Source organism: Nerophis lumbriciformis, linkage group LG07, assembly GCF_033978685.3.
Source record: "Nerophis lumbriciformis linkage group LG07, RoL_Nlum_v2.1, whole genome shotgun sequence".
NCBI classification, from domain to species: domain Eukaryota; kingdom Metazoa; phylum Chordata; class Actinopteri; order Syngnathiformes; family Syngnathidae; genus Nerophis; species Nerophis lumbriciformis.
The window spans coordinates 44,955,941-44,982,440 of record NC_084554.2 but is presented as its reverse complement, the minus strand read 5'-3'; the positions used below and the strand labels follow the sequence as shown (position 1 = coordinate 44,982,440).

General features: G+C 40.0%; 1 protein-coding gene across 2 annotated transcripts; it reads right to left on the bottom strand.

Moving 5' to 3' along the window:
• Positions 1 to 16: 16 nt before the first annotated feature.
• pan3 (poly(A) specific ribonuclease subunit PAN3) lies at positions 17 to 24,749 on the bottom strand. Of its 2 annotated transcripts, XM_061965085.2 has the most exons (19): positions 24,580 to 24,745; positions 24,099 to 24,463; positions 23,190 to 23,311; positions 19,601 to 19,673; positions 19,468 to 19,538; positions 19,246 to 19,390; positions 18,949 to 19,166; positions 18,747 to 18,851; positions 18,629 to 18,686; positions 17,456 to 17,617; positions 17,249 to 17,365; positions 15,320 to 15,421; positions 14,647 to 14,812; positions 10,021 to 10,108; positions 9,797 to 9,936; positions 9,598 to 9,727; positions 6,396 to 6,460; positions 6,140 to 6,278; positions 17 to 669 (listed from the first exon to the last, which is right to left on the bottom strand). In XM_061965085.2, exons 1-19 carry the CDS (start codon positions 24,597 to 24,599, stop codon positions 529 to 531), a joined length of 2,427 nt encoding a protein of 808 aa, XP_061821069.2. In that variant the 5' UTR covers positions 24,600 to 24,745; the 3' UTR covers positions 17 to 528. The 2 variants fall into 2 exon arrangements, with proteins under 2 accessions (XP_061821069.2, XP_061821070.2); XM_061965086.2 differs by lacking the exon at positions 6,140 to 6,278 and having other exon boundaries at positions 24,580 to 24,749.
• Between the last annotated feature and the right edge of the window lie 1,751 nt (positions 24,750 to 26,500).

The window sequence follows — 26,500 nt, the reverse complement described above, 5'->3', positions numbered from 1 at the left end:
CGTCCGTCCGTCCGTCCGTCCGTGTCCCGTTTTCCAGCACCTCAAGTGGTTAGTCCTTGTCGACGCGTCCTGTGATGTCCAAAAGAAAGCCCCTCCCATGATGCGGTCCGTAAAAAAGGATCTTGTGTGACTGTGCACCCTGTAGGCCTCTCACACGTGTTCATAAAAAAATAACCAAAAAATTAAAATCTTTGTGCATCCTCCTCTGCAAGAGAAACCACAGCGGTAGAAAGAAAGGATAAAAGCAGGAAAAATAGTTCAAAAAACCACAAAGGTTTGCTTCTCGCTTTGTTCCCCAAATCTAAAAAATGTCACAAATGGCGTCCTTTTTTTTCCTGTCCTTTTTGTTTTTGGGAAAACTAAAAAAAATACACTTTTAGAAAAAAAAGCCTTCCCGGTAGGTGGACAGTGTATGTGACTGAGGTTCACGAAGCCCCGCCCCGCTTTGCCTTCGCCATGCCGATGTCACCACGAGCCCCCGGATGTCCGCCGTAGTGCAATTGTGCGCTCCACACCCCGCAGGGGGCGCTACAGGGAGCCGGAGGCGGCCGCCTGCAGCTCCTGGAAGGTGCTGTCGAAGCAGCGCTTCAGGTCCGAGTAAGTCACCACCAGGACGCTCTTCTCGTCCCGCGACACCAGGCTCATCTTCTCGGGACCGCCCGAGTCCAGCTGGAAAACAGACAAACATCTTTTAAATATATGCACAAAAAAACAAAAAACATCTAATTCATTGAGATTAGAGGTGTCCGATAATGGCTTTTTTGCCGATATCCCAATATTGTCCAACTCTTAATTACTGATATCGATATATACAGTCGTGGAATTAACACATTATGCCTAATTTTGTTGTGATGCCCCACTGGATGCATTAAACAATGTCACAAGGTTTTCCAAAATTAGAGAACAACTACAACTCAAGTTATGGAAAAAAATGCCAACATGGCACTGCCATATTTATTATAGAAGTCAAAGTGCATTTAAAAAAAATTTTTTTTTTAACATGCCTCAAAACAGCAGCTTGGAATTTGGGACATGCTCTCCCTGGGAGAGCATGAGGAAGGGGGGTAGTGGGGGGGTGTATATTGTAGCGTCCCGGAAGAGTTAGTGCTGCAAGGGGTTCTTGGTATTTGTTCTGTTGTGTTTATGTTGTTTTACGGTGCGGATGTTCTCCCGAAATGTGTTTGTCATTCTTGTTTGGTGTGGGTTCACAGTGTGGCGCATATTTGTAACAGTGTTAAAGTTGTTTGTACGGCCACCCTCAGTGTGACCTGTATGGCTGTTGACCAAGTATGCTTGCATTCACTTTGTGTGTGTATGTCAAAAAACGTAGATATTATGTGACTGAGCCGGCACACAAAGGCAGTGCCTTCAAGGTTTATTGGCGCTCTTTACTTCTTCCTACGTCCGTGTACACAGCGGCGTTTTAAAAAGTCATACATTTTACTTTTTGAAACCGATACCGATCATTTCCGATATTACATTTTAAAGCATTTATCGGCCGATAATATCGGCAGTCCGATATTATCGGACATCCCTAATAGAGATGCAGTGCTTGCCACGCATTCAATAAAAAAAAGTTTGTGATTTTAATACTTTTGGCAGCCCGCCACAAGTAAATGTAAATAAAAAATAAAAATGTTAATATATATTTTGCAACACTTCACCTTGCAGGCGCAAATCGTGTTCCACAAAACATTTACTATCAGGCATGTGATGTGAACTTAATTTTTTTTTAAAAGAAGAAGAAAATAAGCCGAGGGTCTGAATGCTGCAGTGCGCCAGGTGCAGTGGTGGGGGGACAAGCTCCTGGTTTTTCAACAATTTAACATGCAAAAATTAGCAACATGTTTTAAAAAGCAGCATTTAAAGATGTTTTGGTGTTTAAAGCAGTGAAAAAATAAAATAAAATAAAATACCCCATTCATTCAAATAAATCACTATGTCTGTTCCAGTCACTCCAGTAATTACAACTTGTGTTCACATCCACAGGAACCACATGGGTTAGCCTACTCTAGACAGTATTTACAACCTTACTAGTGTTCACTTCACAGCCACAGATGGTCCATCTACTTATTTACATTATGTACACATTACTTTGGCATTTCTGCTTTGATGGCTCTGACAGGAGCCTTCCTGGCAAATTTCTGAGCAGCTTGCATTTTCCTTTTTCTTTCTGCTTCAGTGGATTCTGCCTTGGATTTTATAGCTACTTTCTGTCTTTTCAACTCCCTCTACACTTCTAACTGCTCCAAATGCAAAAATGATAAAGGGTACAAACAATGTTTATTCTATTAGAATGAAAATGAAAGTTAGCATTTAGACAGGCTAAGTCATCACATGCGTGTTCTTGAAATGTGTATTCCATTTCTTCCAGTTTTGATTTGGGCTTACATGGTAAACAAGTCAAATGTTTTATCCAGACTCATACATTTGTCCAAATGTGGCCAAGTAGACACATTGTGGGTTTCCTGGACGTCGTCTACATCGCTAAAAGAAAAATGTAAGGAAGAGAATATTCTCTGTCATCTTCTACTAGTTTTTGTAATATGTAAATGGCCCGCTTGAATATTCCCTCTTCTCTTCTGCGACTCTCTCGTCGTCATTTGTGAAGTCTGTTGTGATTTCCCTTCCTGGTTCCATGACCCGCCCTATCTTGCCTCTGATTGGCCTGTCCCACAGACAAAACTGCTTGTAACTTCCGGTAGGAATGTCGTAGAGACATGAAACCTCTATGTAGGTCTGACTTACTAATTTAACTGTTTACTTATCTGTCAAACTTAATGGCAACATTCATTAAGGGATGACATAATATACCTAAATAAACCAAAGTGAAGCCTATTACACTATAGTAATAAAATAAAATAAGCAGCAACAGATAAAAATACAAATTGTCTTTAAATATATATGTATAAAATGTTATGCAAAATATGACGACATCATTGACAACGCCCTGGCAAAAACAGCGACATTTTAGATACGAAATATTGAATAAAAACAATACAACAAAATACAGTACAAATAAGTTTTAACAGTAGTTTTATAATGAAATATTTCTGTGGAGAGTGGACTTCTATGATATATCCTTCAAGCTGCTTTTCCATCAAACACACCATTAGCAGCTTCTACATATTTTCATGGATAAATGTTTGGATATTATTTTAACGTCCTTGGCTGACGTTATCGACTCATTCTGCTTCAGTATGGTGCAGACTAGCAGTGCTACGCTACAATTGGTTCACCTAGCTCAGGGGTCGGCAACCCGCGGCTCCGGAGCCGCATGCGGCTCTTTGATCACTCTGATGCAGCTCAGCAGCTTACTTGCTGAACCCCCCAATTTTCCCGTGAGACTTCCGGATTTCAGTGCCTCTCGCAGAAAACTCCCGGGATTAATATTCACCGATTTTCACCCTTACAGTTATAATAAGGGCGTGCTATGATGGTACAACATTTGGCGCCCTCTACAATCTGTATTAACAGCGTGCCAGCTCAACACTTGTTATACAATACACATCTTCTGCTTGCACACGTACGTGACAGCAAGGCATACTTGCTCAACAACCACACAGGTTACACTGACGGTCGCCATATAAAACAACTTTAACACTCTTACTAATAATGCGCCACACTTTGAACCAAAACCAAACAAGAATGACAAACACATTTCGGGAGAACATCTGCACCTTAACACAACATAAACACAACAGAACAAACACCCAGAATCCCATGCAGCCCTGACTCTTCCGGGCTACATTATACACCCCTGCTACCACCAAACCCCGCCCCCACCCCAAGCCTGCTCCCTCATACATCAACCCCCCCCCCCTCTCTCTGTGCGTAGGTTGAGGTGGGCGGGGTTTGGTAGCGGGGGTGTATAATGTAGCCCGGAAGAGTCAGGGCTGCATGGGATTCTGGGTGTTTGTTTTGTTGTGTTTATGTTGTGTTACGGTGCAGATGTTCTCCCGAAATGTGTTTGTCATTCTTGTTTGGTGTGGGTTCACAGTGTGGCGCATTATTAGTAAGAGTGTTAAAGTTTTTTTTATACCACCACCGTCAGTGTAACCTGTGTGGTTGTTGAGCAAGTATGCCTTGCTGTCACCTATGTGAGCAAGCGGAAACCGCATTCAACATGTGGCTGATCAGGCACGCTGATTGCAGTCGGCGCTATATGCTGTACCATCACGGCACGCATGACGCTGACAAGCGCTATTCATTTAAAACCCGCGTGCCGCACCAGCTTAAAAATTCCATATAAAAGGTGTGGGCAGCGTGTCTGAGACCCCTGGTTAATACATAGCACAAAGCAAAAAAAAAACTTTGTATGCAGTCTTATTTCATTTAAAATTTAAAATTTTTTTTGCGGCTCCCATTGATTTCTATAATTTGTGAAACTGGTCAAAATGGCTCTTTGACTGGTAAAGGTTGCCGACCCCTGACCTAGCTACACGCTCCGTCATGTTTTTTGTTATAATGCAATGAAGATTATTTGCTTCTTCTCAGCCCTGTCTAGCCTTGTATGAATGTATAAATAAAGTTTTGTCCATTACTAGCTATAAGTCAGAAGTTTTGACCCAATATTACGGGGTTCACTGTAAAATTTGCTAAGCTAACTAGCGACGGGGAGGCTCGTAACTTAAATTTTTGCTCGCAACCTAAAGCATAATTACCGTATTTTCCGCACTATAAGCCGCACCTAAAAACCACAAATTTTCACAAAAGCTGACAGTGCGGCTTATAACCCGGTGCGCCTTATATATGGATTAATATAAATATTTATTTTCATAAAGTTTCGGTCTCGCAACTACGGTAAACAGCCGCCATCTTTTTTCCCCGTAGAAGAGGAAGCGCTTCTTCTTCTATGGTAAGCAACTGCCAAGGTAAGCACCCGCCCCCGTAGAAGAGGAAGCGCTTCTTCTTCTATGGTAAGCAACTGCCAAGGTAAGCACCCGCCCCTGTAGAAGAGGAAGCGCTTCTTCTTCTACGGTAAGCAACCACCCGCCCCCATAGAAGAAGAAGCGCGCGGGTATTACGTTTCATTTCCTTTGTGTGTTCCATGTTGATATACGACTCCATGCGCGCCCACATCACAGATGGTGTCAAAAAACAAGTGAAGCACACAAATACAACACTCGCCGTCATTCCGGGTGGATTAACCAAAGAACTCCAACCGCTCGATATTGGTGTCAACAGGGCATTTAAAGCACGACTGCGAACGGCGTGGGAACAATGGATGACCGAAGGCGAACACACCTTCACTAAGACAGGGAGACAGCGCCGGACGACATACGCCAACATCTGCCAGTGGATCGTAAATGCCTGGGCGGATATTTCGGTCACAACTGTGGTCCGAGCTTTCCGGAAGGCAATGACTTCGACGAGACGGAGCCGGCCATTTTGGATCCCGTATTCGCCCAACTTTTTAATTCGGACACCGAAGGAGAAGAATTCGAGGGATTTATGAATGAAGAATAACTTCAGAAAGTGAGCGTTATGTTTATTTTGTGTGTTGTGACATTAACGTTCGAGCAACATTAAGTTATTGATGTTATTGCTCTGCACTATTTTGAATTTTACTATGTTTGTGATTGCACATTTGCACATTACCGTACATTTTGGGAGTGAACAGAGTTGTTAGAACGCTGGTTTTTAATATATTATTAAAGTTTGACTGACCTATCTGACTGTTTTTTTGACATTCCCTTTAGCGCAGTTAGATGCGGCTTATAACACGGGGCGGCTTATAGGTGGACAAAGTTTTGAAATATGCCGTTCATTGAAGGCGCGGCTTATAACCCAGGGCGGCTTATGGTGCGGAAAATACGGTAGCTGAGAGATCAGGATATTTCTACATTTTCTTTACAATAAATCAGAAGCGAATGTGGCATATACAGAATAAATTGTTTTAAACAAAAAGCAACAACAACAAAAAAGAAAAATAGAAGAAACTCACTACCTCAATCTCAAATGCTACTACACTGGACCAAATATTTATTTCAGGCCACCATTATATTAATAAAATATTAATAGTAACAACAATACAATTATAATGAATGGTAACAATTGTTTAATTATACTACATTTGAATAAAAATTATTGTATTATTAGTTAAGAACGATATATAAAAAAAATCCTCATCACTGACTTTGTTGAGGCAGGAGACTATGTGGCTGAGGTCGATCCAGGGCGTCCCGGCTTCTGTCACCTGATGGAACAGGTGGTCCCGGAAAAGTTTCAGCAGGTAGCGGTCGCCAGTTTCCGACCACGTTGGGTCCTTCTGAAACCTTTGTTCACACGGAACACAATTCCGGTTCCTCAGCAACAAAGCCACAAATGAAGCTAGCGTGCAAAAAAAAAAAAGAAAAAAAAAAAAAAAAAAAAAAAAAAAAAGATTTACTTACTCTGGCCTCTCATTGATGGTGCCCAGTTTGGCCAAGAGACGAAAGAGGCGGCCATTTTGCACTTCCTGAAAAACAAGCTTTATCTTAGTACACGGACTTGCACTTCACTCAATGAAGGACAACTTTTAACCCTTGGGGCGACCTGGGACCTATGTGGGTCTTTTTTTATTGCCTTTGAGGATGACATCATGCAACAGAATTATCATTTTTAGAGGTCAGCAAGATGTAATATGGGCACAGGAGTTGTAAAGGAACTAATCTCATACTTTGCATTGTCCGACCTCTGCTAAGTTAATCAAACAATGTACTAATATGATCCACTTCAAGAAACTCTTCAAACTTAAAGTGTTTACAAAGTACAAAGAAGAAGAACCATGATAAACATTCTGAATTTATTTCATCCATCCATTCATTCATTCTCAAAATAATCTTACTCATCTCACTATATGAAATATAACTTACTTCACCAATTATTTATTTATTTTTATTGTGATTATTTATGGAGTATATTGTGAATAAATTGAGAACAGGAAGTGAACAAAAGTTTTAGCAACTGTTATGTAAAAGAAAAGGGGTAGGATTAAATAAGCTCTGCTTCTTCCTACTCCTTTTTGAACATGTTGAAAAGAGGAACTGGAAATTGTGATGTATCATGTTGTATGCTTGCATGTCCGAAATAAACTTAAACCCAACTCAAGTTTCTTTTAACACGAGCTATTGAGTATGTATGGATTGGAGTTCCCCGGGACCCCTTTGTCCCCCATTGACTCCCTTTATTAATGGCCATTTTCCCATGTACTGTAAACCTGTTATTTCAAAATGCTTTTTCCACGAAAACCAAATAAATCCAGGAATTTCCCTTTGAAAAAGTACATATCCTGTTAAAAAGTGTAAATTGACCCCTTAACCACTAGATACCGCCAGAGTACCATAGAGCACCATATATTTATATTAGACATATAGTTGCTTTTAATCTGCCAACATAAAATAAAAACCATGTTGGTGAGTTGGTAGTGATAAAGGTTGTGAATCTTTGGGTGTCCCACGATTCGATTCAATATCGATTCTTGGGGTCACGATTCGATTCAAAATCGATTTTTTTTTTTTTACCTCAACACGATTCTCGATTCAAAAACGATTTTTTCCCCGATTCAAAAGGATTCTCTATTCATTCAATACATAGGATTTCAGCAGGATCTACCCCAGTCTGCTGACATGCAAGCAGAGTACCGGTAGTAGATTTTTGTAAAAAGCTTTTATAATTGTAAAGGACAATGTTTTATCAACTGATTGCAATAATGTAAATTTGTTTTAACTATTAAATGAACCAAAAATATGACTTATTTTATCTTTGTGAAAATATTGGACAGTGTGTTGTCAAGCTTATGAGATGCGATGCAAGTGTAAGTCACTGTGACACTATTGTTCTTTTTTTTTTTTTTTATAAATGTCCAATGATAATGTCAATGAGGGATTTTTAATTACTGCTATGTTGAAATTGTAACTAATATTGATACTGTTGTTGATAATATTCATTTTTGTTTCACTACTTTTGGTTTGTTCTGTGTCGTGTTTGTGTCTCCTCTCAATTGCTCTGTTTATTGTAGTTCTGAGTGTTGCTGGGTCGGGTTTGGTTTTGGAATTGGATTGCATTGCTGTGTATTGTTTTGTTGGATTAATTAATAAAAAAAAAAAAAAGGTTTTTAAAATAAATAAATAAATAAAAAAATTTAAACATGAGAATCGATTCTGAATCGCACAGCGTGAGAATCGCGATTCGAATTTGAATCAGTTTTTTCCCATACCCCTAGTAGTGATGTAAGAGTTGTGTAGATGCGGTTACAAAAATTGTGTGTGCATGCACTAATATTGCATAGTTTGTGTTTTTGCCATAAAAAAAACCCAAGGTTTTCTTTGACAAAAACATAAAACAAAAACTGTTAAATCAACGAACAGATCCGTAGATATGGAGATGTAAGCGTCGAAAATAAAAAAATTAAAAATGTTATGTGTGGGACGGCGTGGCGCAGTGGAAGAATGGCCGTGCGCGACCCGAGGGTCCCTGGTTCAATCCCCACCTAGTACCAACCTCGTCATGTCCGTTGTGTCCTGAGCAAGACACTTCACCCTTGCTCCTGATGGGTGCTGGTTAGCGCCTTGCATGGCAGCTCCCTCCATCAGTGTGTGAATGTGTGTGTGAATGGGTAAATGTGGAAGTAGTGTCAAAGCGCTTTGAGTACCTTGAAGGTAGAAAAGCGCTATACAAGTACAACCCATTTATCATTTATTTATGTATAAAACTTATGGGGCAATCTTTTGGACCCATTTCGCTCACTGCAAGTGCTGCCGGTTGAAAAAGTACTTCATATTTCTGCTTTAAACCGGAAGTAAAATAGTCCATAGCGTTTCTGCTCAAAACAACGTTTGTAAGTTTTACATTATAATTACCCGTAAAACAATTGACACTCACTAAAACGTCCCATGTGTGATGTCTGTAGGAGTGTTTTCATGCATATTTGTACGTGCGGTCGTAATGTAATCAAGCTAGCGTCATGTGCATTAGCTATCATGCTTGCACATTTACGAGTGTCTGTGTTAGTATTATTAACTTACAATGGCATTCTGTTTGTATTGTTTCAGTTTCACAAATTCCTCAATTAACTCGCCGAAACGTCACCGTGGAGTTATTGAGTCTGTTTAGCTGATTGGAGAGGAAGCATCCACAGTTTGTGGGTCCATGACAATGACTTCTGTTTTGTTTGGGCAGCCATTTTACTGCCGTGTGACAAGCACCGTTTGAAAACATTTAAGGTAAGTAAATAAATATATATGCCGGTATACATCTGCGGCTTATTGTCTAATATAAGTACAAATATCCACTTCTACTCAAATTTGGTAGGTGCGGCTTAAATACCTGTGTGCTCTGTAGCCCAGAATTTACAGTACTTTTAAGACTTGGATGACAGAAACCCTTTAGAGTGCCCGAGACCTAAAACATTCATCACATTTTAGGGATGCCCAAGGGTTAATATGTACATCTACTTGCTAAATATAGCGACAGAGTGGACAATTTCTGCTACGTCTTATTCTTGTTTGCGTGTTTATATCAATTTGGTATTGAAGTATCGATACCTTTGACAACCCCATAGGGGATGTAGTGGAAAAGGATAACACCCTTGTTCCCAGACTTAGCGCCACAAACCTTGGCCAGGTCCTCCTCAATGACATCATTCCTCATCTGCGACGCATCCAGTTGTGTGTAAAAGCGAGCCCCGATCATCGGCATGATGTCGTTGACGCTGCGCATGCGGGACTGCTCAGTCAGCAGATACCTGCCGTAAGTAAGTCCATGTCAATAAAAGACCTGCGGGGTTTTTACGTCTGCAACAACTTTTTCTTACAGTATGAGGTTCTTGAGGTCTGAAGAGTAGTTGATGGACACCAGCTCCATGGCCTTCTGCAAGTTGTCCCTCTGAATGCCAGCCAGCGAGTTGCACGCCAGCGCCAGCACCACCTTGCCCAGCGACACCAGGTCGGCTTGCTAAAGGGACAAAAATTATGATGAGAGGACGCTCATCCACTCGTGTAGACATGGGATCAGACTAATTCACGTTATGGACACTACCTGGTACTGTGGCATCAGGGCAAGGTGGTTGGTCTGACTGTTGTCAAACGTTAAGACGTCAAACACGCCGACACAGTTCAACCTTAACCTGTGCACATAACAGAAATGTGACTTTTTAAAGGTTATTTGTATCAATAAACAAGTGCTTGCTGGTTAAAAAAAAGGAAGCTGAAGGGGAAACTAACTTCCACTTTTAAAGTGTTACACTAACACACCTAATAGTTTGAAGTTCTGAAAGAGAACTAAGATTATATGCTGTACCTGCTTGTATAAAGACTACGTACTTAGTTACATCCGAGACCAAGATCTGCAACCTGCGGCTTTTTCACGCCTCCACCTTCGCTCCCTTTGCCTTTAAAGAGGAACTGCACTTTTTTATGGAAACGCGTTTCTGTGGTTGTAGAAGCTAGCTTATCCCTTTCCATTAGCTTTTACGGCTAATACCGAAGGACGCCGATGTGTTCCTACGCTAGAAAGTGTTCGCTCTTACAGTAACAATATCGCTACAGCTTGGTTATTATACAGGTTACAGAACATAAATGAAGTATAGTTAACGGTTTTTGAATGCATTTTTAAAGTGATTTAGAAGTAGAATTGATTGCTCACATTAGCTGCTAGCTACCTCGAACGAGCCAATTCGTATGTTAGAAAGTGAAAAAAACTAATTATTGTGAACAATAAGCAAAATTCCAAAAAAGTGCAGTTCCCCTTTAAACAAAATGTCAGTAAATAATGGTATTTAATTTTAATGTTCGGTGATATTGTAATATTAAAACAAAATATATTTTAATATTTTGTCGATTGAAATGTACGTCATTTTTTCTGACAAGCAATTGTATTGTTTTAAGCGGTCAACCCCTGGTATGCTAACAATGGACACATCAAAAAAGATAAGATTTCTGATAAAATCTAACATTTAATGCTTCATGGACAGATTAATATGCATTCACTGTTGGCAAGGTCGGTTCACGAGTGTGCTTTATATATAGGGAGAAAATAGCAAACAAAACAAAAATCAAATGTTGGAAGACATTTCCAGAACGAACACAGCATTTGCAGAAAAATGCCCTAATGGAAAAGAGCATTTTCGGAACAGCTGCGGAAAGCTGATCAGAGCAAAAATACTTGGTGAATCGTTTTCTGTCTAGTGTTCAATTTTATAAATGCTTTAGCATGAGTGTAATGAAACTATAAGTGGTGGTGGCCATCATCATTTTAGGGATCAAAGAGTTGGCGGTGGGTTTTCTTTGGTAGGAAATGGGCTCAAATTTCTCTCGTTATGCTGAGGAACTGCTGTTAGTATACTACTTAGCAATACGTAGTAGTAAAGACACAATCATAGTTTAGTAGTGTGTGATTCCTATAAATTAGAGATATCATGGCCTAAAATCTAAATCACAATATATGTTGCAGCCTCCTGCAATAACAATATATAGCACAATATATTAGTTGGCACATAAATGATAATAGAGCTAATTCAAAATAGGTTACAAAGGCTCATCATTTGGCTGCTGAAATATGCAGTAACATATTGCATTATTTCCAGTTATTTTATAATCGCTATTATTAATCTACTAGCTAATTTACTGGGAATATCTGGTTACTTTCTGTAGTAAAATGTTTCGTGCTATACTTCTGTTAAAATGTAATAAACACTTATTTTTCTGTTGTTTTGATACTTTACATTAGTTTTGGGCAATACTACAAATTAGGGTATCGATACAATACCAAGTAGTTACAGGGACAGCATTGGTCATACCAATGTTGATATTTAAAATGTTCAAGATCATTGAATGGTTACATTTTTTATCACAATTATAATCAGACAAAAACACAGAATGGTGGTATAACAACATCAATCACATATTCTAGTTACGTCCTACATACAATATTTAATCAAAATAAAGTCAATTGTACAAAATAAGTACACAAAAAAATACTTTTAGCTCTGATTTAAAGCCTTTGGTTTTTGCACTTAGTCCTCTTGTGTCTATGAAACGATTTGCTGAGTTTGTAAACAAACAAAAAGATTGTAAGACAAAAATATTGATCTAACATTGTAGTGTCAACCACATATTGATACTTTACTTAGTTACTGTCGATATTTTTTTCCCCAAACAGCCCACCTGTTTACATTCAAGAGCTCTAGCTTAGCCGTTCGCATGGCTTCTAGTATCCTCCTACGATGTGTAGTGCACGTTGACATTTGTCATCCTGCAGTGATAATGATACATGTAAGAAACATACTTCACTTGCAGCCAAAAATACGAAGATGAGTGACTCACACTGTGGAGGGACGTTAGTCGCTAGCTTGCTAGTCAGGTTGCGGCAGTTCGTTTTTTTGCTGTCAAATTTGCGGGACAAAGCCGGACTGTGTCATCGACATGCATTATAAAGATATAACATAGGGCTGGGCAATTATATGATCGTGATTCATTTGAGTATTAACACAGTGATCAGCTGTTGGCAAATATTACCTCGATCAAACATGGCGAAAATGTCTGTTAGAAGATAACAGTAGATAACAGGGAAGCAACGATGCTCGATATAAATCTACACGGAACAATGAGCCACCTTTATTCATTGTGATCCTGCGTCTCATCAAACCTGTGTGTTTGTCAATCAATCAATTCCTTTTATTGTCATTGTCATATTAACACTTAAGTCATACATGTCAACGAGATTTTGTTTGGGCTTCGTCTATCGGCATAGAAACTGCATTGAAGTGCAGGTTGACAATAGTTTACATTTTAGCATTGTCAAGAAGATCGTGAATAGAGGGGCGTGGTGGTGGGAAGAGTCAGATATCTGATGGGTGTTACGTTGATGTTGCAGCAATGCAATGTCCAGAGCACAATTATTGAGGTGGTGAAGAGTGAGGTAATAAGATGGTCGGGGGTTTGTGTATGAGTATGTGCACGACCTTCCTGTTCGAAATGTTCAATAAGCGTTGTGTCTCGTTCCCCTTACACAACTGAAAGTGTAGCCCAGAAGAATAAAATAAAGAAAAATGGCTAACACTAGCATGGAAGTTAAAACAACATTGACAAGGAGCAGCAACTTTAATAAGAGACTTTAGCTACAATCCTGCCCTGAACGAGGACTAGCAGGCAGGCACAGAATGTATTTGTGACTGAACTACTGTATTGGTTCTGACTGGGAATATAAATACACCTATTCATTTAATCAGAAAAATACATTTTTATTTTTGAATCAGACTTTTTGTTTGTGTTTCTACAAAGATTCACCTCCAATATAACATTGACTGAAAAACACTTTTGGTTCCAGTTATTTTTGAGTTTGTGGATAAAAACATTTTGTTCTGGAAACAATCATTAACGTGTTTTATGTGTTGGTACACATTATTTTACAGTACTTCAAATTCAAACTGCCCTTTAAAGTAATTTCATTCAATATAAGCTCCAGTATTTGAGTTTGAAAAACTCCACAATCTGGGTCACCGCTTGCCAAATCACTGGTGAAAAGCACTGATGTATACAAGTAATTAAATACAAATATTTTACCAATTTACAGTGATGTTTAGTAAATGTTAACTTGAAATAAAACTTTTATAGCATTCATTACACCACTTAGGTTTTTTACTGCAAAATGAAGTTTGTGAGTTAAAAAAAAGTTGTTCTCTTTACCCCCACAAAACTTACTGCAAAAGAAGTGAAGCTGTGGCCCTAAAACCAGATACGGACTGTAGCGTGGGTTACCTGTATAATTGTAACCCTCTAGTAAACACAATTATATATACAAACAAAATGACAGTTGTCAGCTGTTAGCATATAACACCTTAATTAAAAATGGCCATGTCTGTTACAGGATACTGCAGTAGTAAACAGTAGGGATGCAACAGTACTTGGTATAATCCTGCACGGGACAATCTGCCTTTAACAAAAAATACAAAATTGTGATATTGAGATCAGATATAAAAAATGTATTGTCGTCATTTTCTTTGCCATATCCCCAAGCCCTAATCTGACAATAGAATTAAAAGCGCAAGTAACTACAACCGGTGTTGTTAGTAGTGCATACTTTGAAAGTAACTGTATAGTACCAGTACACAGTAGTTTAATAGGTGGCCCAAGTTGTACACACTTCCTAGTGTACACTTTATACAGTAGTGGGTACTACATTAAACACACTAATTACTATTACTATTACCTACTCAGTGGCCAAGTGGTTAGAGTGTCCGCCCTGAGATCGGTAGGTTGTGAGTTCAAACCCCGGTCGAGTCATACCAAAGACTAAAGAAAATGGGACCCATTACCTCCCTGCTTGGCACTCAGCATCAAGGGTTGGAATTGGGGGTTGAATCACTAAAAATGATTCCCGGGCGCAGCACCGCTGCTGCCCACTGCTCCCCTCACCTCCAGGGGGATGATCAAGGGGATGGGTCGAATGCAGAGGACAAATTTCACAACACCTAGTGTGTGTTTGACAACCATTGGTACTTTAACTTTTAATACGTGTACATTTGATGGAATTCTCTATATCAGGGTGCCTGGTAGATTACAATCGACGTAATAGGCACCCCTGCTCTGTATAGTACACCCGCAGCCATTGTTCACCTGGTGGTAAGTACTACTACTAATCACACTTTACAGTGTTGGTACACACCTGGTCTTGCCAGTGATGAGGATCTTGCTGGGGTCCATGACGCGACACGCCAGGCCCGCTGTGTGGATGCTGCGCAGGGCGGAGCTGAGCTGGACTATGTAGGCCCAGATCAGAGACTCTGGGAGCAGGCCGGCGTGTTGCCGCGGTGGTGGGGGATCATGTTGCCCTGCACAGACACACACAATTTTTATCACCTTGTTATCACACTAACACAGCTGGATGGGTTACAATTAGACTTCCTCATCTTGTGAGACATTTTCGGTCACTGTAATGTTAGCGGTTACAACCCTTACATGACAACATTTTCAAAAACATTACAAAGTAAAGTATTGTTGTGAATACCGGACACAGGCCAAACCCGCATCTGCCTTAAGATCAGTTTCAGCCACAGTGCACCGCCCCCAAAGTACATATCTCTCTTGTGAAAGTCAACCATCAAATGTAGGAAACAATTTTTTTTTATTACAAAAAAACCCAGTATCCCCGACTTTTTGCACCCTGCTGCCTTTCCAGTCGCCATGCCTTAATTGGATTTAAGCGCCAGCGGGCAAACCTAAGCGAGTGACCTAATTAACGCGTATTAGTGAGTCACAAAAACAAACTGCGTTAGTCAGGGGAAAAAAAACATCGCTACAGGGGTGTGCAGGGTCTGTGTGCAAGAAGAGCAACTCACCCCACTTCCTCTTGGTGAAATAGGAGTCAGCTGCTGGGTTGTTGAAGTGCCTGCTGAACATAGTCTCTGCACCCGCGTGGAAATCGTAGGAGAACACCAATGCTGGAGGCAAAAATGGAGGGGAAAGTAGTGAAAGACGTTATTTATATATGATAAATATATCACGTTTAGATAGACTTGGCCGATATATTAATTTCATCGATATATTGAAGTTTGTTTTTTTGCAGACTTTAAAATTAAAAACTTTTCCTCCTCTTGTTTTGGCATACTTTATGCCCCTCAGGAGCTTTGTCACCTTACTTCCTCAGTAGCACACCTAGCAAAACATGGCTTACGCTAAAGAGTCATTTGTGTCAAAGAAAAGGGTTGTTGGTACTTTGGATTTGCGGCAACAGGCGTGGAACAAATGACTGCACGCTGCAAAGTTTATTTAAGAAAGACAGCAGCACAACAAATGTATTCCTGCATCTGAAGCCAGAAAAGTAGTTCCTCTGTGTTAGTGCTTACAATAATGTGGCTATAGCTTGGTTAATATGCAGGTCAAAGCAAGTAAATTGAGCATTGTTGGCATTTAAAACAATGTTTTTAAAGCGCTTTATAGGCGGAAAAGATTATTCCCAATTACCTGCATTGTTAGTCGACTCATACTAGCAGTTTTCACCATTTATGATAGTGCGAATTAAAACATTTAAAAAAAGTGCAGTTTTCCTCTAAGGCTAAAGCCAGTTTTATTAAGGACCAGGCTATTGGTTAAAAAAAACATTTTAGAATTAAAACATTATTAGGAAGGCACAATAGATTGCAGAATTGTATTCAGAGAGTATTTCAGAAGGTGCTGGTGTTTTGGTTAGCAATGAAAGGGGCAGAGGATTCAAAGGGTTTTTACATGGGGGGAACGAATCAGGAACCCTCAAGTTGCTGGCACGGCCGCCCCACCCACCGAGCCTTGCTGTCCAAATTGAATTGATGATTGTACTCATGATTTGTATCACATTCAGTAAGTATATCTAACCTACTTGCAGTTTATAACCTTGTCAAATGATATGAAACCATGTGATAATCAAAGATCACCATCAAGTCTTAGGTCAGGCTGATTACAAAAATAAGTACTACTCAAATATATTGCAAAAAAAGGGACTCATAAAAACTAGAGATGTCCGATAATATCGGACTGCCGATATTATCGGCCGATAAATGCTTTAAAATGTAATATCGGAAATTATCGGTATCGGTTTCAAAATTATCGGTATCGGTTTCAAAAAGTAAAATGTATGACTTTTTAAAACGCTGCTGTGTACACGGACGTAGGGAGAAGTACAGAGCGCCAATAAACCTTAAAGGCACTGCCTTTGCGTGCCAGCCCAGTCACATAATATCTACGCACACAACTGAATGCAATGCACACAACTGAATGCAATGCATACTTGGTCAACAGCCATAGAGGTCACACTGAGGGTGGCCGTATAAACAACTTTAACACTGTTACAAATATGCGCCACACTGTGAACCCACACCAAACAAGAATGACAAACACATTTCGGGAGAACATCCGCACCGTAACACAACAGAACAAATACCCAGAACCCCTTGCAGCACTAACTCTTCCGGGACGCTACAATATACACCCCAGCTACCCCCTTTTGCGTTTAAGAAACTTTTCAATGACTCTCGCTCCAGACGTCTTAAGTTTGTTTGATATTGTCATTACTGCCACAAGTAGTGGAAAAATGTATTGCAACTGAGTACAGCTGCGGCTCATACGAACCACAGCTGAGAAATATTTTTTGGCTGCGCTCTAGGGGGCGCTCGCAGACCAACAATGGTTTAAAAACACTGGACAAGGGTGTCTCTTAGGTGTTACTTCAGGTCATAATGCTAACTTGTGTTACCAAGAATACACAAGGCAAGTGTAAAAGGACCGTGACTCACAGTGGTCTCCAAAGGCTTTCGTGGTAAAGACCTCCCTCAGCGTTACGGCGTTCGAATGCTGGATCTTCTTCCACATGTCCACCAACATCATGCATTTGGTGTTGACAAGGCGAAAACCTGCACACGTTACCAAACAAACTTAGGGACAGATCCTAACTGGCGTTTAGGATGGTGAATGTGCACATGTAGCAATGTTAGCATTTGTACCGTGTATCCTCCTCAGGCAGTACGGCAGGTCATCTTTGCTGTTGACCGCCTTGTAACAGGACGTGAAGTAGCTGAAGTTGCTGGTCTTCTGCAGGCAGTTGGGCGGCGGGAGGGGCTCCAGAGGGAACAGGCTGTGGTAGCTGTCCACCTCGGAAGGTACGTCTGCAAAAAGAGGTTTATAGTAGGGCTGGGCGTTAAAACAATTGCAATAAACATCGCAATACACGTACATCGAAAATAGTAAAATATGTGTTGGATAATTTTTTTTCTTTTTCAGCAGAAGAAACTAGAAGTTGCCAAGCAAGGTTGGTTGCATGAACGAAGGCACTTGTGTAACCGAGCAACGCAGGAAGTGATCAGTGGGAGTGAAACGCTAACAGCCAATCAGGTAACAGTATCCACCTTTAAGTTTGTTTATGCCTTCTTGTTGTCTCACAGTTGATTCTTTGCATGGAGTGAGAAGAGAAAGTAAAGTAAAAAAAAAAAAGAAAAAAAAAAGAGTGCTGCAGAGAGCCAAAACGTTGTCAATAAAACAGAAAAAGCCACTTCAGCAGTATGGCAGTTTTGGGGATTTTTTTTAAATAGACAAACTCCCTCTCCTCTTTTCAACTGTTGTCCGTTCCCTATTTGTGTATATGGAAACAACAGGTAGGAACTTAAGTGCAGGACTGTATGAATAAATTAAATTGCAAAATGTAACAAATGTACTACTTTAAAATAGTTATGGTGCTCAATAACATTGCATAACAAATTCCTTACCATACTTAAATAAGAATAACAGACCAAATTAAATAGTACACAGCTGTAACATCTTGGCACTAAACCTGCAGAGAATAGTCTCAGGTTTCTCTAGGTTTACATTTTCATACTTTGCACTAATTTGTTACATTTTATTAAGCACTAATGTCTAATTTTTGCACCTTCATTTTAAAAGTTTGTTAAGTGTTCAATGTGATATTAGAATTTGGTTTACAATGAGTGTTTTCTATGGTTGTGTTGACATTTTCTTTTCTTTCTGCCTTGATAGCTGAGGGGATTACAATCAGAGATGGTTCCATTTCAAATGTTTACATTTAATGTATTTTTTCTCCTGCTCCTAGGTCGTAAAAAATATAAACAATTATTGACACAAGCCTTAATTTAGAGCAAATGTACTATAAATTATATATTTACCTGAATTCTCTGAGTGGTCGATCTGGGCCATGGTTATCAGATGCCTGTTAATCAACTCCTGCAGCAAGACGGCACAAGTTAGCATGGAATTTTTGTGAACAAACGCCAGGGGGAGTACCTGTCGGAGTTCGTCGGTCATGAAGAAGGACGGGGCATTGGCTTTGGGCTGCATGTAAGCCACATGGGGCGCGGTGGGGGGATAGATATGGTAGGTAGGAAACACCTGTGGTGAAAGCAGAAACACTTGAGCTTCCCGTTTATTGAGAAGTGAAAACTGGGCCGAGTGGATGAAACTGAACTCTTGACAAAAACAAACGCACCATCCCAGACATCGGCGCCGGGGTGTTGTCCGTGTAGAAGTAGGTGGTCCCCCCCACCGTCTCCTTCTGGATGATGTGAGCGTTCGGGTCAGACGCCGTGGTGGGCACCATGTAGTTGACCGGGTTTGGGGTGTGGCTGCGCCGACGTGGGGCGGGCGAGGTGTGGGGTGTTATTTTCGGGGAGTGAAGGGGGGACGATCCCGCTGATAGTGACATGCCTGAAATAAGACACACGCCGTCAGGTTGCGGAATGCCTCTAGACTGTGGCTGAGCGCTACAAAAAAAAGGTGTTAACACCTGGAGCTAAGGCGGCCGCTGTGGAGCTGCTGAGGCCTGGGTGAGCGAAGAGAGGCGACGGGAAAGCCTGGACAGAAGACTGGGCCATGGTGGCCATTCGTGGAGCTCCCTTAGGGATGAACTCACTTGCTGTCGGATTGGGAGCCTGCACAGAATCCAGCTCATGTGTTAAAAACTCGCTCCAACACAAAAAGATAATGATGTTTAACGACGTACACTTACCTTTCTCCTTTGGGAAATGCTGAGAGCACCAAAATCGCTGAACAGTGACGATGTCGGGGAGTTCACTGAATCTGTGAGGAGACCACATGGGTGAGGGCGTGGGCGAGCAATTTTAATGATATACCAGCTTTACCATGAGCGCTGTGGCTGAAATTCTTGGCACCGTCGTTGAGGAGGCTGGGAGAGCTGCTGCTGGTAGTTATTCGCTACAGAGAAGAGTGTGGGAAACACGTTTATAGCGAGGAAGCGCTCATGTTTGCGTCTAAACGCCAAACCTCTCTGTTATGATGGCAGCAACCTAAGGATGAGGGGGGGAGGGGTGGTCGATCAACAATCTCTTTATTGAAGCTAACCCACGCCAAAATAACATGAGCATTACTCATCCCTACACAGTCAGGGTTCAGTCTGTTACATTCAAGGCCTCACAGACAGTCAGAAATCACAGAACTCCCAACACTACCAAGATGGAGAAAGAGAAGTTGGCTATATAATATGTATTAGATATTGGGGCTGGGTGATAAAACAACATTAGTATATATCGCGATATAGCTTATGTCAGTTGCTGTATAAACATTAGGCATGAGGAGCTGACCTGCAATGACTGGAATAAATAAAAATACCAGATCATTTTTTTTAAATAGTTTTACTGCTGGGAGTACCTGAAATGACTGGAATAAATAGAAATAATACAAGATAAAACGTTTTTTGTTATAGTTTTACTGTTGTGAGTACACTGCTAGCACTGATAAATTAGAGTGTGCTTATTGTATGTAATAGTATGATTTCACTAGTAAACATATCATATTGATTTCCTTCGGCAATTGGTGCCACTTTACACACACAACACTCCTTTGGGGGGGTTAAGTTGTTCCTTGTAAAGTTGTGCATAGAAAAAAAAAAAGATATTATTGATATATATATATATATATATATATATATATATATATATATAAATAAATAAAAGAGATGTCCGATGCCTGCCGATATTATCGGCCGATAAATGCTTTAAAATGTGATATCGGAAATGATCGGTTTCAAAAAGTACAATTAATTACTTTTTAAAACGCCTTTGTACGGAGCGGTACATAGCCGGTAAAACACAGATATAAACCCAGTCAGCAGCCCCTCCCCTCTTCCCTCACACAACACAGGAGTTGACAACTGCAGCATGAGAGGTTTACTGGCGACGCTTGATGACCTCATCAAACCGCCGCGAGCGGAGCATAACAACAACAAGAGTGTGTTGTTGCCGGTGCTGTAGCCGTGGCTAACAAGGGAGCTCGCTCGATGACTGACTAACGACACCAGGTCTATGATTTGGGATTATTTTAAAGTGTCTGACGGATAAAAAACTGGCAATTTACAATGACTACAAAAAGTTGGTTATGCGAGGAAACCAAGACGTCTTCCTGTAATACGAGCAATTTTTATCTTCCACCTCTTCAAGAATCATAAGGAGATACACGATGAATACAAGCGGAAGATGGATGAAAAGCAAACATCAAAAAAAAGTAGTACCACACAGTTGTCGCTTAAAGACTCCGCAGAGAAAAAACAAAAATACAACAAAAGCCACCCCGGGGCGAAAGCTCACGTTGTGGTCAGGGACAACGCACGACGGTGGAGTTTGGTGTGGATAGTCTGCCCTGCATGGCGCACACTTTGCAGCTTGCAGTGAACGAAGGTGCCCTGTCTCAACGCAGCATTTCAGAAGCTCTGGCTGACTGGTAGGCCACTTCAAGCACTCACCACTAGCTTGCAGCACATTTGTGTTACTCATACAAAAACGTTAGAGCAGGGCAGATTGAGCCCAGTTTATAATTTCCTGTTATACAGTATACCAGGCAGTCTTGCACTAAATGAGGACTCTGTTATTGTTTACTTTATTACTCTAGTATACTCTGAACTGAAGCTGTGTGCCTTCATTGTTTTTGTAGCTGTTGTTTTGAGGCATGTTAAAAAAAAAATTTTAAAAAAAGGAATAATGCACTGACTTTGTGAAAGTCAAAGTATAGTATTTCCCATAGTTGTAGTGGGTATCAAGATTATCTCAGAGAGAGCACGTCCCAAATTCCAAGCTGCTGTTTTGAGGCATGTTAAAAAAAATAATGCACTTTGTGACTTCAATAATAAATAGCAGTGCCATGTTGGCACTTTTTTTCCATAATTTGAGTTAAAGTTGTTCTTTTATTTTGGAAAACCTTGTTACATTGTTTACTGCATCCATCAGGGCATCACAAAAAAATTAGGCATAATAATGTGTTAATTCCACGACCGTATATATCGGAATCGGTAATTAAGAGTTGGACAATATCGGAATATCGGCAAAAAAGCCATTATCGGACATCTGTTTTATATACATATATATATATATACATATATATATATATATATATATATATATACACATATATATATATATATATATATACATATATATATATATATATATATATATATACATATATATATATATATATATATATATATATATATATATATAAATCGGCAAAAAAGCCTTTATCGGACATCTCATATATATATATATATACACACACACATACATACATATATATGTGTGTGTGTGTGTGTATGTATATGTATATATATATATATATATATATATATATATATATATACGGTATATACACACACATTTTTTTCCTTTGTCGGAAGAAACAGGAAGTGGCGAAGCAAGTTTGGTTGCATGAACAAAGGCACTCGCAAACCGAGCAACGCAGGAAGTGATCACTGATCAGCGGAAGTGACACGCTAACAACCAATCAGGTATCAGTATCCACTACCAAGGTAGCGTTGCCATCTTTGCGGTCTTGCCGTTGATTCTTTGCATGGAGTGAAAAGAGAAAGTAAAAATGACTGCTGCAGAGAGCGACGTAATTGTCGGTAAAACAGGAAAAGTCTCCTCAACAGTATGACAGATTTGGGGATTTTTAAAACGGACTGGAGTCAGACCAAGGCGCTCATAATCTGTAATACCACACCACCTTTGCCATGTCACCCTTAAGCACAGCTGACACTAAACAAGCAAAAACAGTTCTCAGGTTTGTCTATCTTTACATTTTCACGCTTTGCACAATTTTGTTACGCTTTATTGAGCATTTCTTATGTATTCCTTGTTTTTGCACCTTAATCTTAAATGGTTATTACTTAGTGTTCAATGCAGTTTTGCAATTTTGTTTACATTGAGTGTTTTCTATACTTGTGTTGACATTTCCTTTCTGGCTTGGGGGATTATAATCAGAGAAAACTTACATTCGAAATAAAAACACATAGGGTACCATTTTTTTTTCTGCAGATCCTTATTATATATAGGTCATAACAAAATATCAATAACTATTGATATCAACCGATAGAAATCACTTATATCGTGACACAGTTTTCAGCCATATCGCCCAGCCCTAATGTCCACAACACTGTGACGTAACACTGCAGGTAGGCACTGTTAAAAAAAATACTCCAAAACTCTATGCAAGCTCAGGCCCGAATGCATGAACTTGGCGCTTTGGCATAGTTAACATAAGTATCCGACATAGTAACAACATTTACAAAAAAAGACAAAAACCCATAAAGCTACATCAGATCAACTGACCAAAATTTAACAGTGGAGTTGTACGACAGACGGTATGGCGAGTTAAGCAAGTTGTACTGTAAAAAACGAAACTATGTCAAGAAATTATATGCAATTGCCAAGCTGTACTCACCTGCATCATGGAGTATTTGGACTCTGCAGGGCTTCCAAATCCATTCACCCCAATAAAGCTGCTGCTGAAGTAAGAGTTGGTAAGATTGGCATCGCTTAGCGTTGCTCCCTCCATCCCTGGGACTGTGGATGACACAAACCAAGGTTGAGACTGCACGCATGCAGGAGGAATACCTTCAGAAAGTTTGAATATGCTAGTTGAGTTTGTAACCAATCACAGGGCTTCTTGGAAAGAATGTAAACAGTTCAACTAGTGCACTTCCATTGTGGCGCTGCTAAAGCATGCAAACAGGGCGATTTCCAACAGCACAGTTGTCATTATTAACAACATTTAAAGTGCAGCTGGTGGTTCAATAACGGTGACTAAAGTTGTGTCTGCTTCTTATTGTTGTTAGTATTAATTGCAATAAAACACTACCTCGTGCACGGGTAAGCTAGCTGTTGGCTAACTTAGCATCATAGCTCAAATTCGCATAAACAATCTGTATTTGATAGATTGATACGATAATAAATCACCGCATGAAGGTAAATTGTATTATAACTTTGTGAAATGACAAAATTGAGGGCTATGTTGGCTGCGAGTAGCTATAGGTGCTAATGTTAGTGGTTTGTGCTCACTCGCAGCTGTCATACTATCAGGCCTCTTCCGTGTGAGCTGCAACAGGCTATTTTCTTATTTCATCTTATAATCAACTTTGAAGTAAGTCTTATCAAGCAAAAAGTCCCGAAGTACAAAGCACAAAATAGACGATGCCGAGGTGCATATGACGAACAAGTGTAACGTAATGTGTTTGGGAGTGGAGGCCTCATTGAAGCACCGGGCTAAATTTTAACAAAGCCCACTCACGGCCCACTCAAAGCCGGGTTCGCCCCATGTGAGGGCCCGGCTGGCACGTCAAGCATTACTCACTGGTTAACAGCGACCCGTCCAGGGGTGTCCCTGCAGGCCCCATGCTTTCACTCTTTTTGGGCACGCCGGTCCCTCCGCCGCCGCCGCCTGGGCAAGAGGCCGCCGAGCCGCCGTGGGAATACCCCGCTGGCGTGCCGCCACCCCCGGGCAGAGACAACGGGACGGGGCTCCCGCCGCCGTGCAGCGGCAAGCCAGCCATTGACGGGTCCTCATGCAGGAACTGACAGTCGTCTCCATAGAAGCAGGTCTTGTCTTTCGCGTAGTAGCGGCAAAACTTCACCTTGACGTTGGGTATCCCGGCACTCCCGAGCGAAGCAGGTGAAGCTGGGAGTCCAGTGTTCATGGCACCGCCGCCGCCGCCGTTGCTGCCGGAAGACACTCACACTTAGAGAGACGCATACAGCTAGCTTGCTAGCCTACAAACAATTCCCCCTTGACGGAGCTAAATTGAGCTGGCGTTGAAACGGGCTGCAGTACTCACATCATAGCGCTGGGGTGCATGTTTGCATTTAGGACGAGATCATTGCACGCCTGGGCCAGCGAGCTCCTGGGTCGCCGTCCATGTAGCAGCTTTCTTTGCAAAGTAGCCTGTTGTTGTTTTTGCTCACTGCCAGGCTGCCCTCGTCGCGCAATGCATGCCGGGTAACCGCCGCTCATTCTCTTTACCTGGTGCTCTGTTATACATTATTTTATTGTTTTTCTTATAATATACACATATTATAATATATTGCTTTATTAAACATTCTGTTGAATTATACATTGTATTGTTGCATTGTATATAATAAATATTATATGTGTACAGCTCCACTAATGGACATTGGAGTGTTACTTTCAAAGCTAGAAACATAATTTTATATGGAACTTTATTGTATTATATGTATGGTACATGTTCCAAAAAGAAAACACAGTATATTTAAATATACTAAATGTAAAAAAGGGAATAAATATTCAAAATAAGATCATTAAATGAAATCTAGTTTGGTTACGCCAACATGAGCGCAACACAAGGTTGTAAAAGTTTCAACTACAATTGTAAATAAGATGTCAAAAGCAAACTGAAATCAAATACACACATCTTAAAGATTGATCAATACCTATTCAAATTTAGTAGAGATGTCCGATAATATTGGCTTGCCGATATTATCGGCCGATAAATGCGTTAAAATGTAATATCGGAAATTATCTGTATCTGGTTATTATCGGTATCGGTTTATTTTTTTATTTTTTTTATTAAATCAACACACAAGATACACTTACAATTAGTGCACCAACCCAAAAAACCTCCCTCCCCCATTTACACTCATTCACACAAAAGGGTTGTTTCTTTCTGTTATTAATATTCTGGTTCCTACATTATATATCAATATATATCAATACAGTCTGCAAGGGATACAGTCCGTAAGCACACATGGTTGTGTGTGCTGCTGGTCCACTAATAGTACTAACCTCTAACAGTTAATTGTACACATTTTCATTAATTACTAGTTTCTATGTAACTGTTTTTATATTGTTTTACTTTCCTTTTTATTCAAGAAAATGTTTTTAATTTATTTATCTTATTTTATTAATTTTTTTTAAAAGTACCTTATCTTCACCATACCTGGTTGTCCAAATAAGCCATAATAATGTGTTAATTCCACGACTGTATATATCGGTTGATATCGGTATCGGTTGATATCGGTTTTTGATTGATTGATTGAGACTTTTATTAGTAGGTTGCACAGTGAAGTACATATTCCGTACAATTGACCACTAAATGGTAACACCCGAATAAGTTTTTCAACTTGTTTAAGTCGGTATCGGTATCGGTAATTAAAGAGTTGGACAATATCGGAATATCGGATATCGGCAAAAAGCCATTATCGGACATCCCTAAAATTTAGTAATACATAAATATGATGATTTATCAAAATATAAAAGAAATATACCTGAACAGAACGCTCATGATGGTTACACCAAAAAGTAACGCTATGAATCGCGTTTTTCCAAGTTTTTGGGGCATTGTTATGCTATTTCCAAGCATCTCCTTTTTATTATCATTGATTTTAAATGGTCAAACTAATGCATATTATATATGCATGCCCTAGTAAACAAAAAAAAGTCATATTTATTGTGATTGTTACATTTTTAAGTACATTTGTGCAGGTGGGTGCGAATGTACCCATTACCAGAGCTGTACACGTATACAATTAACGGAATTAACGGAACGTCATCCCGGTAATTTCCGCCTCTAAAAAAAATACCCCAATCATAACTGTGAGATACAAAGTTGAAATCATGAGATTAAAAAATATTAGATAAAAAGTCATAATTATAAAATAAAAATCGAAATTGACATAAAAGTTCAAACAATGAAATCAAAATCAAAATAATGGGATAAGGAAGTCAAGATTAGATGAAGT

Bases quoted from the DNA above. Each gene is read 5' to 3' on its own strand.
- pan3 (XM_061965085.2), bottom strand. From the start codon at position 24,599: ATGCACCCCAGCGCTATGAT. The intron at 17,618-18,628 runs GTAAATATATAA...CTCTTTTTGCAG, and splicing joins CGACCACTCAGAGAATTCAG to ACGTACCTTCCGAGGTGGAC. The intron at 9,728-9,796 runs GTAAGAAAAAGT...TACTTACGGCAG, and splicing joins GACCTCAAGAACCTCATACT to GTATCTGCTGACTGAGCAGT.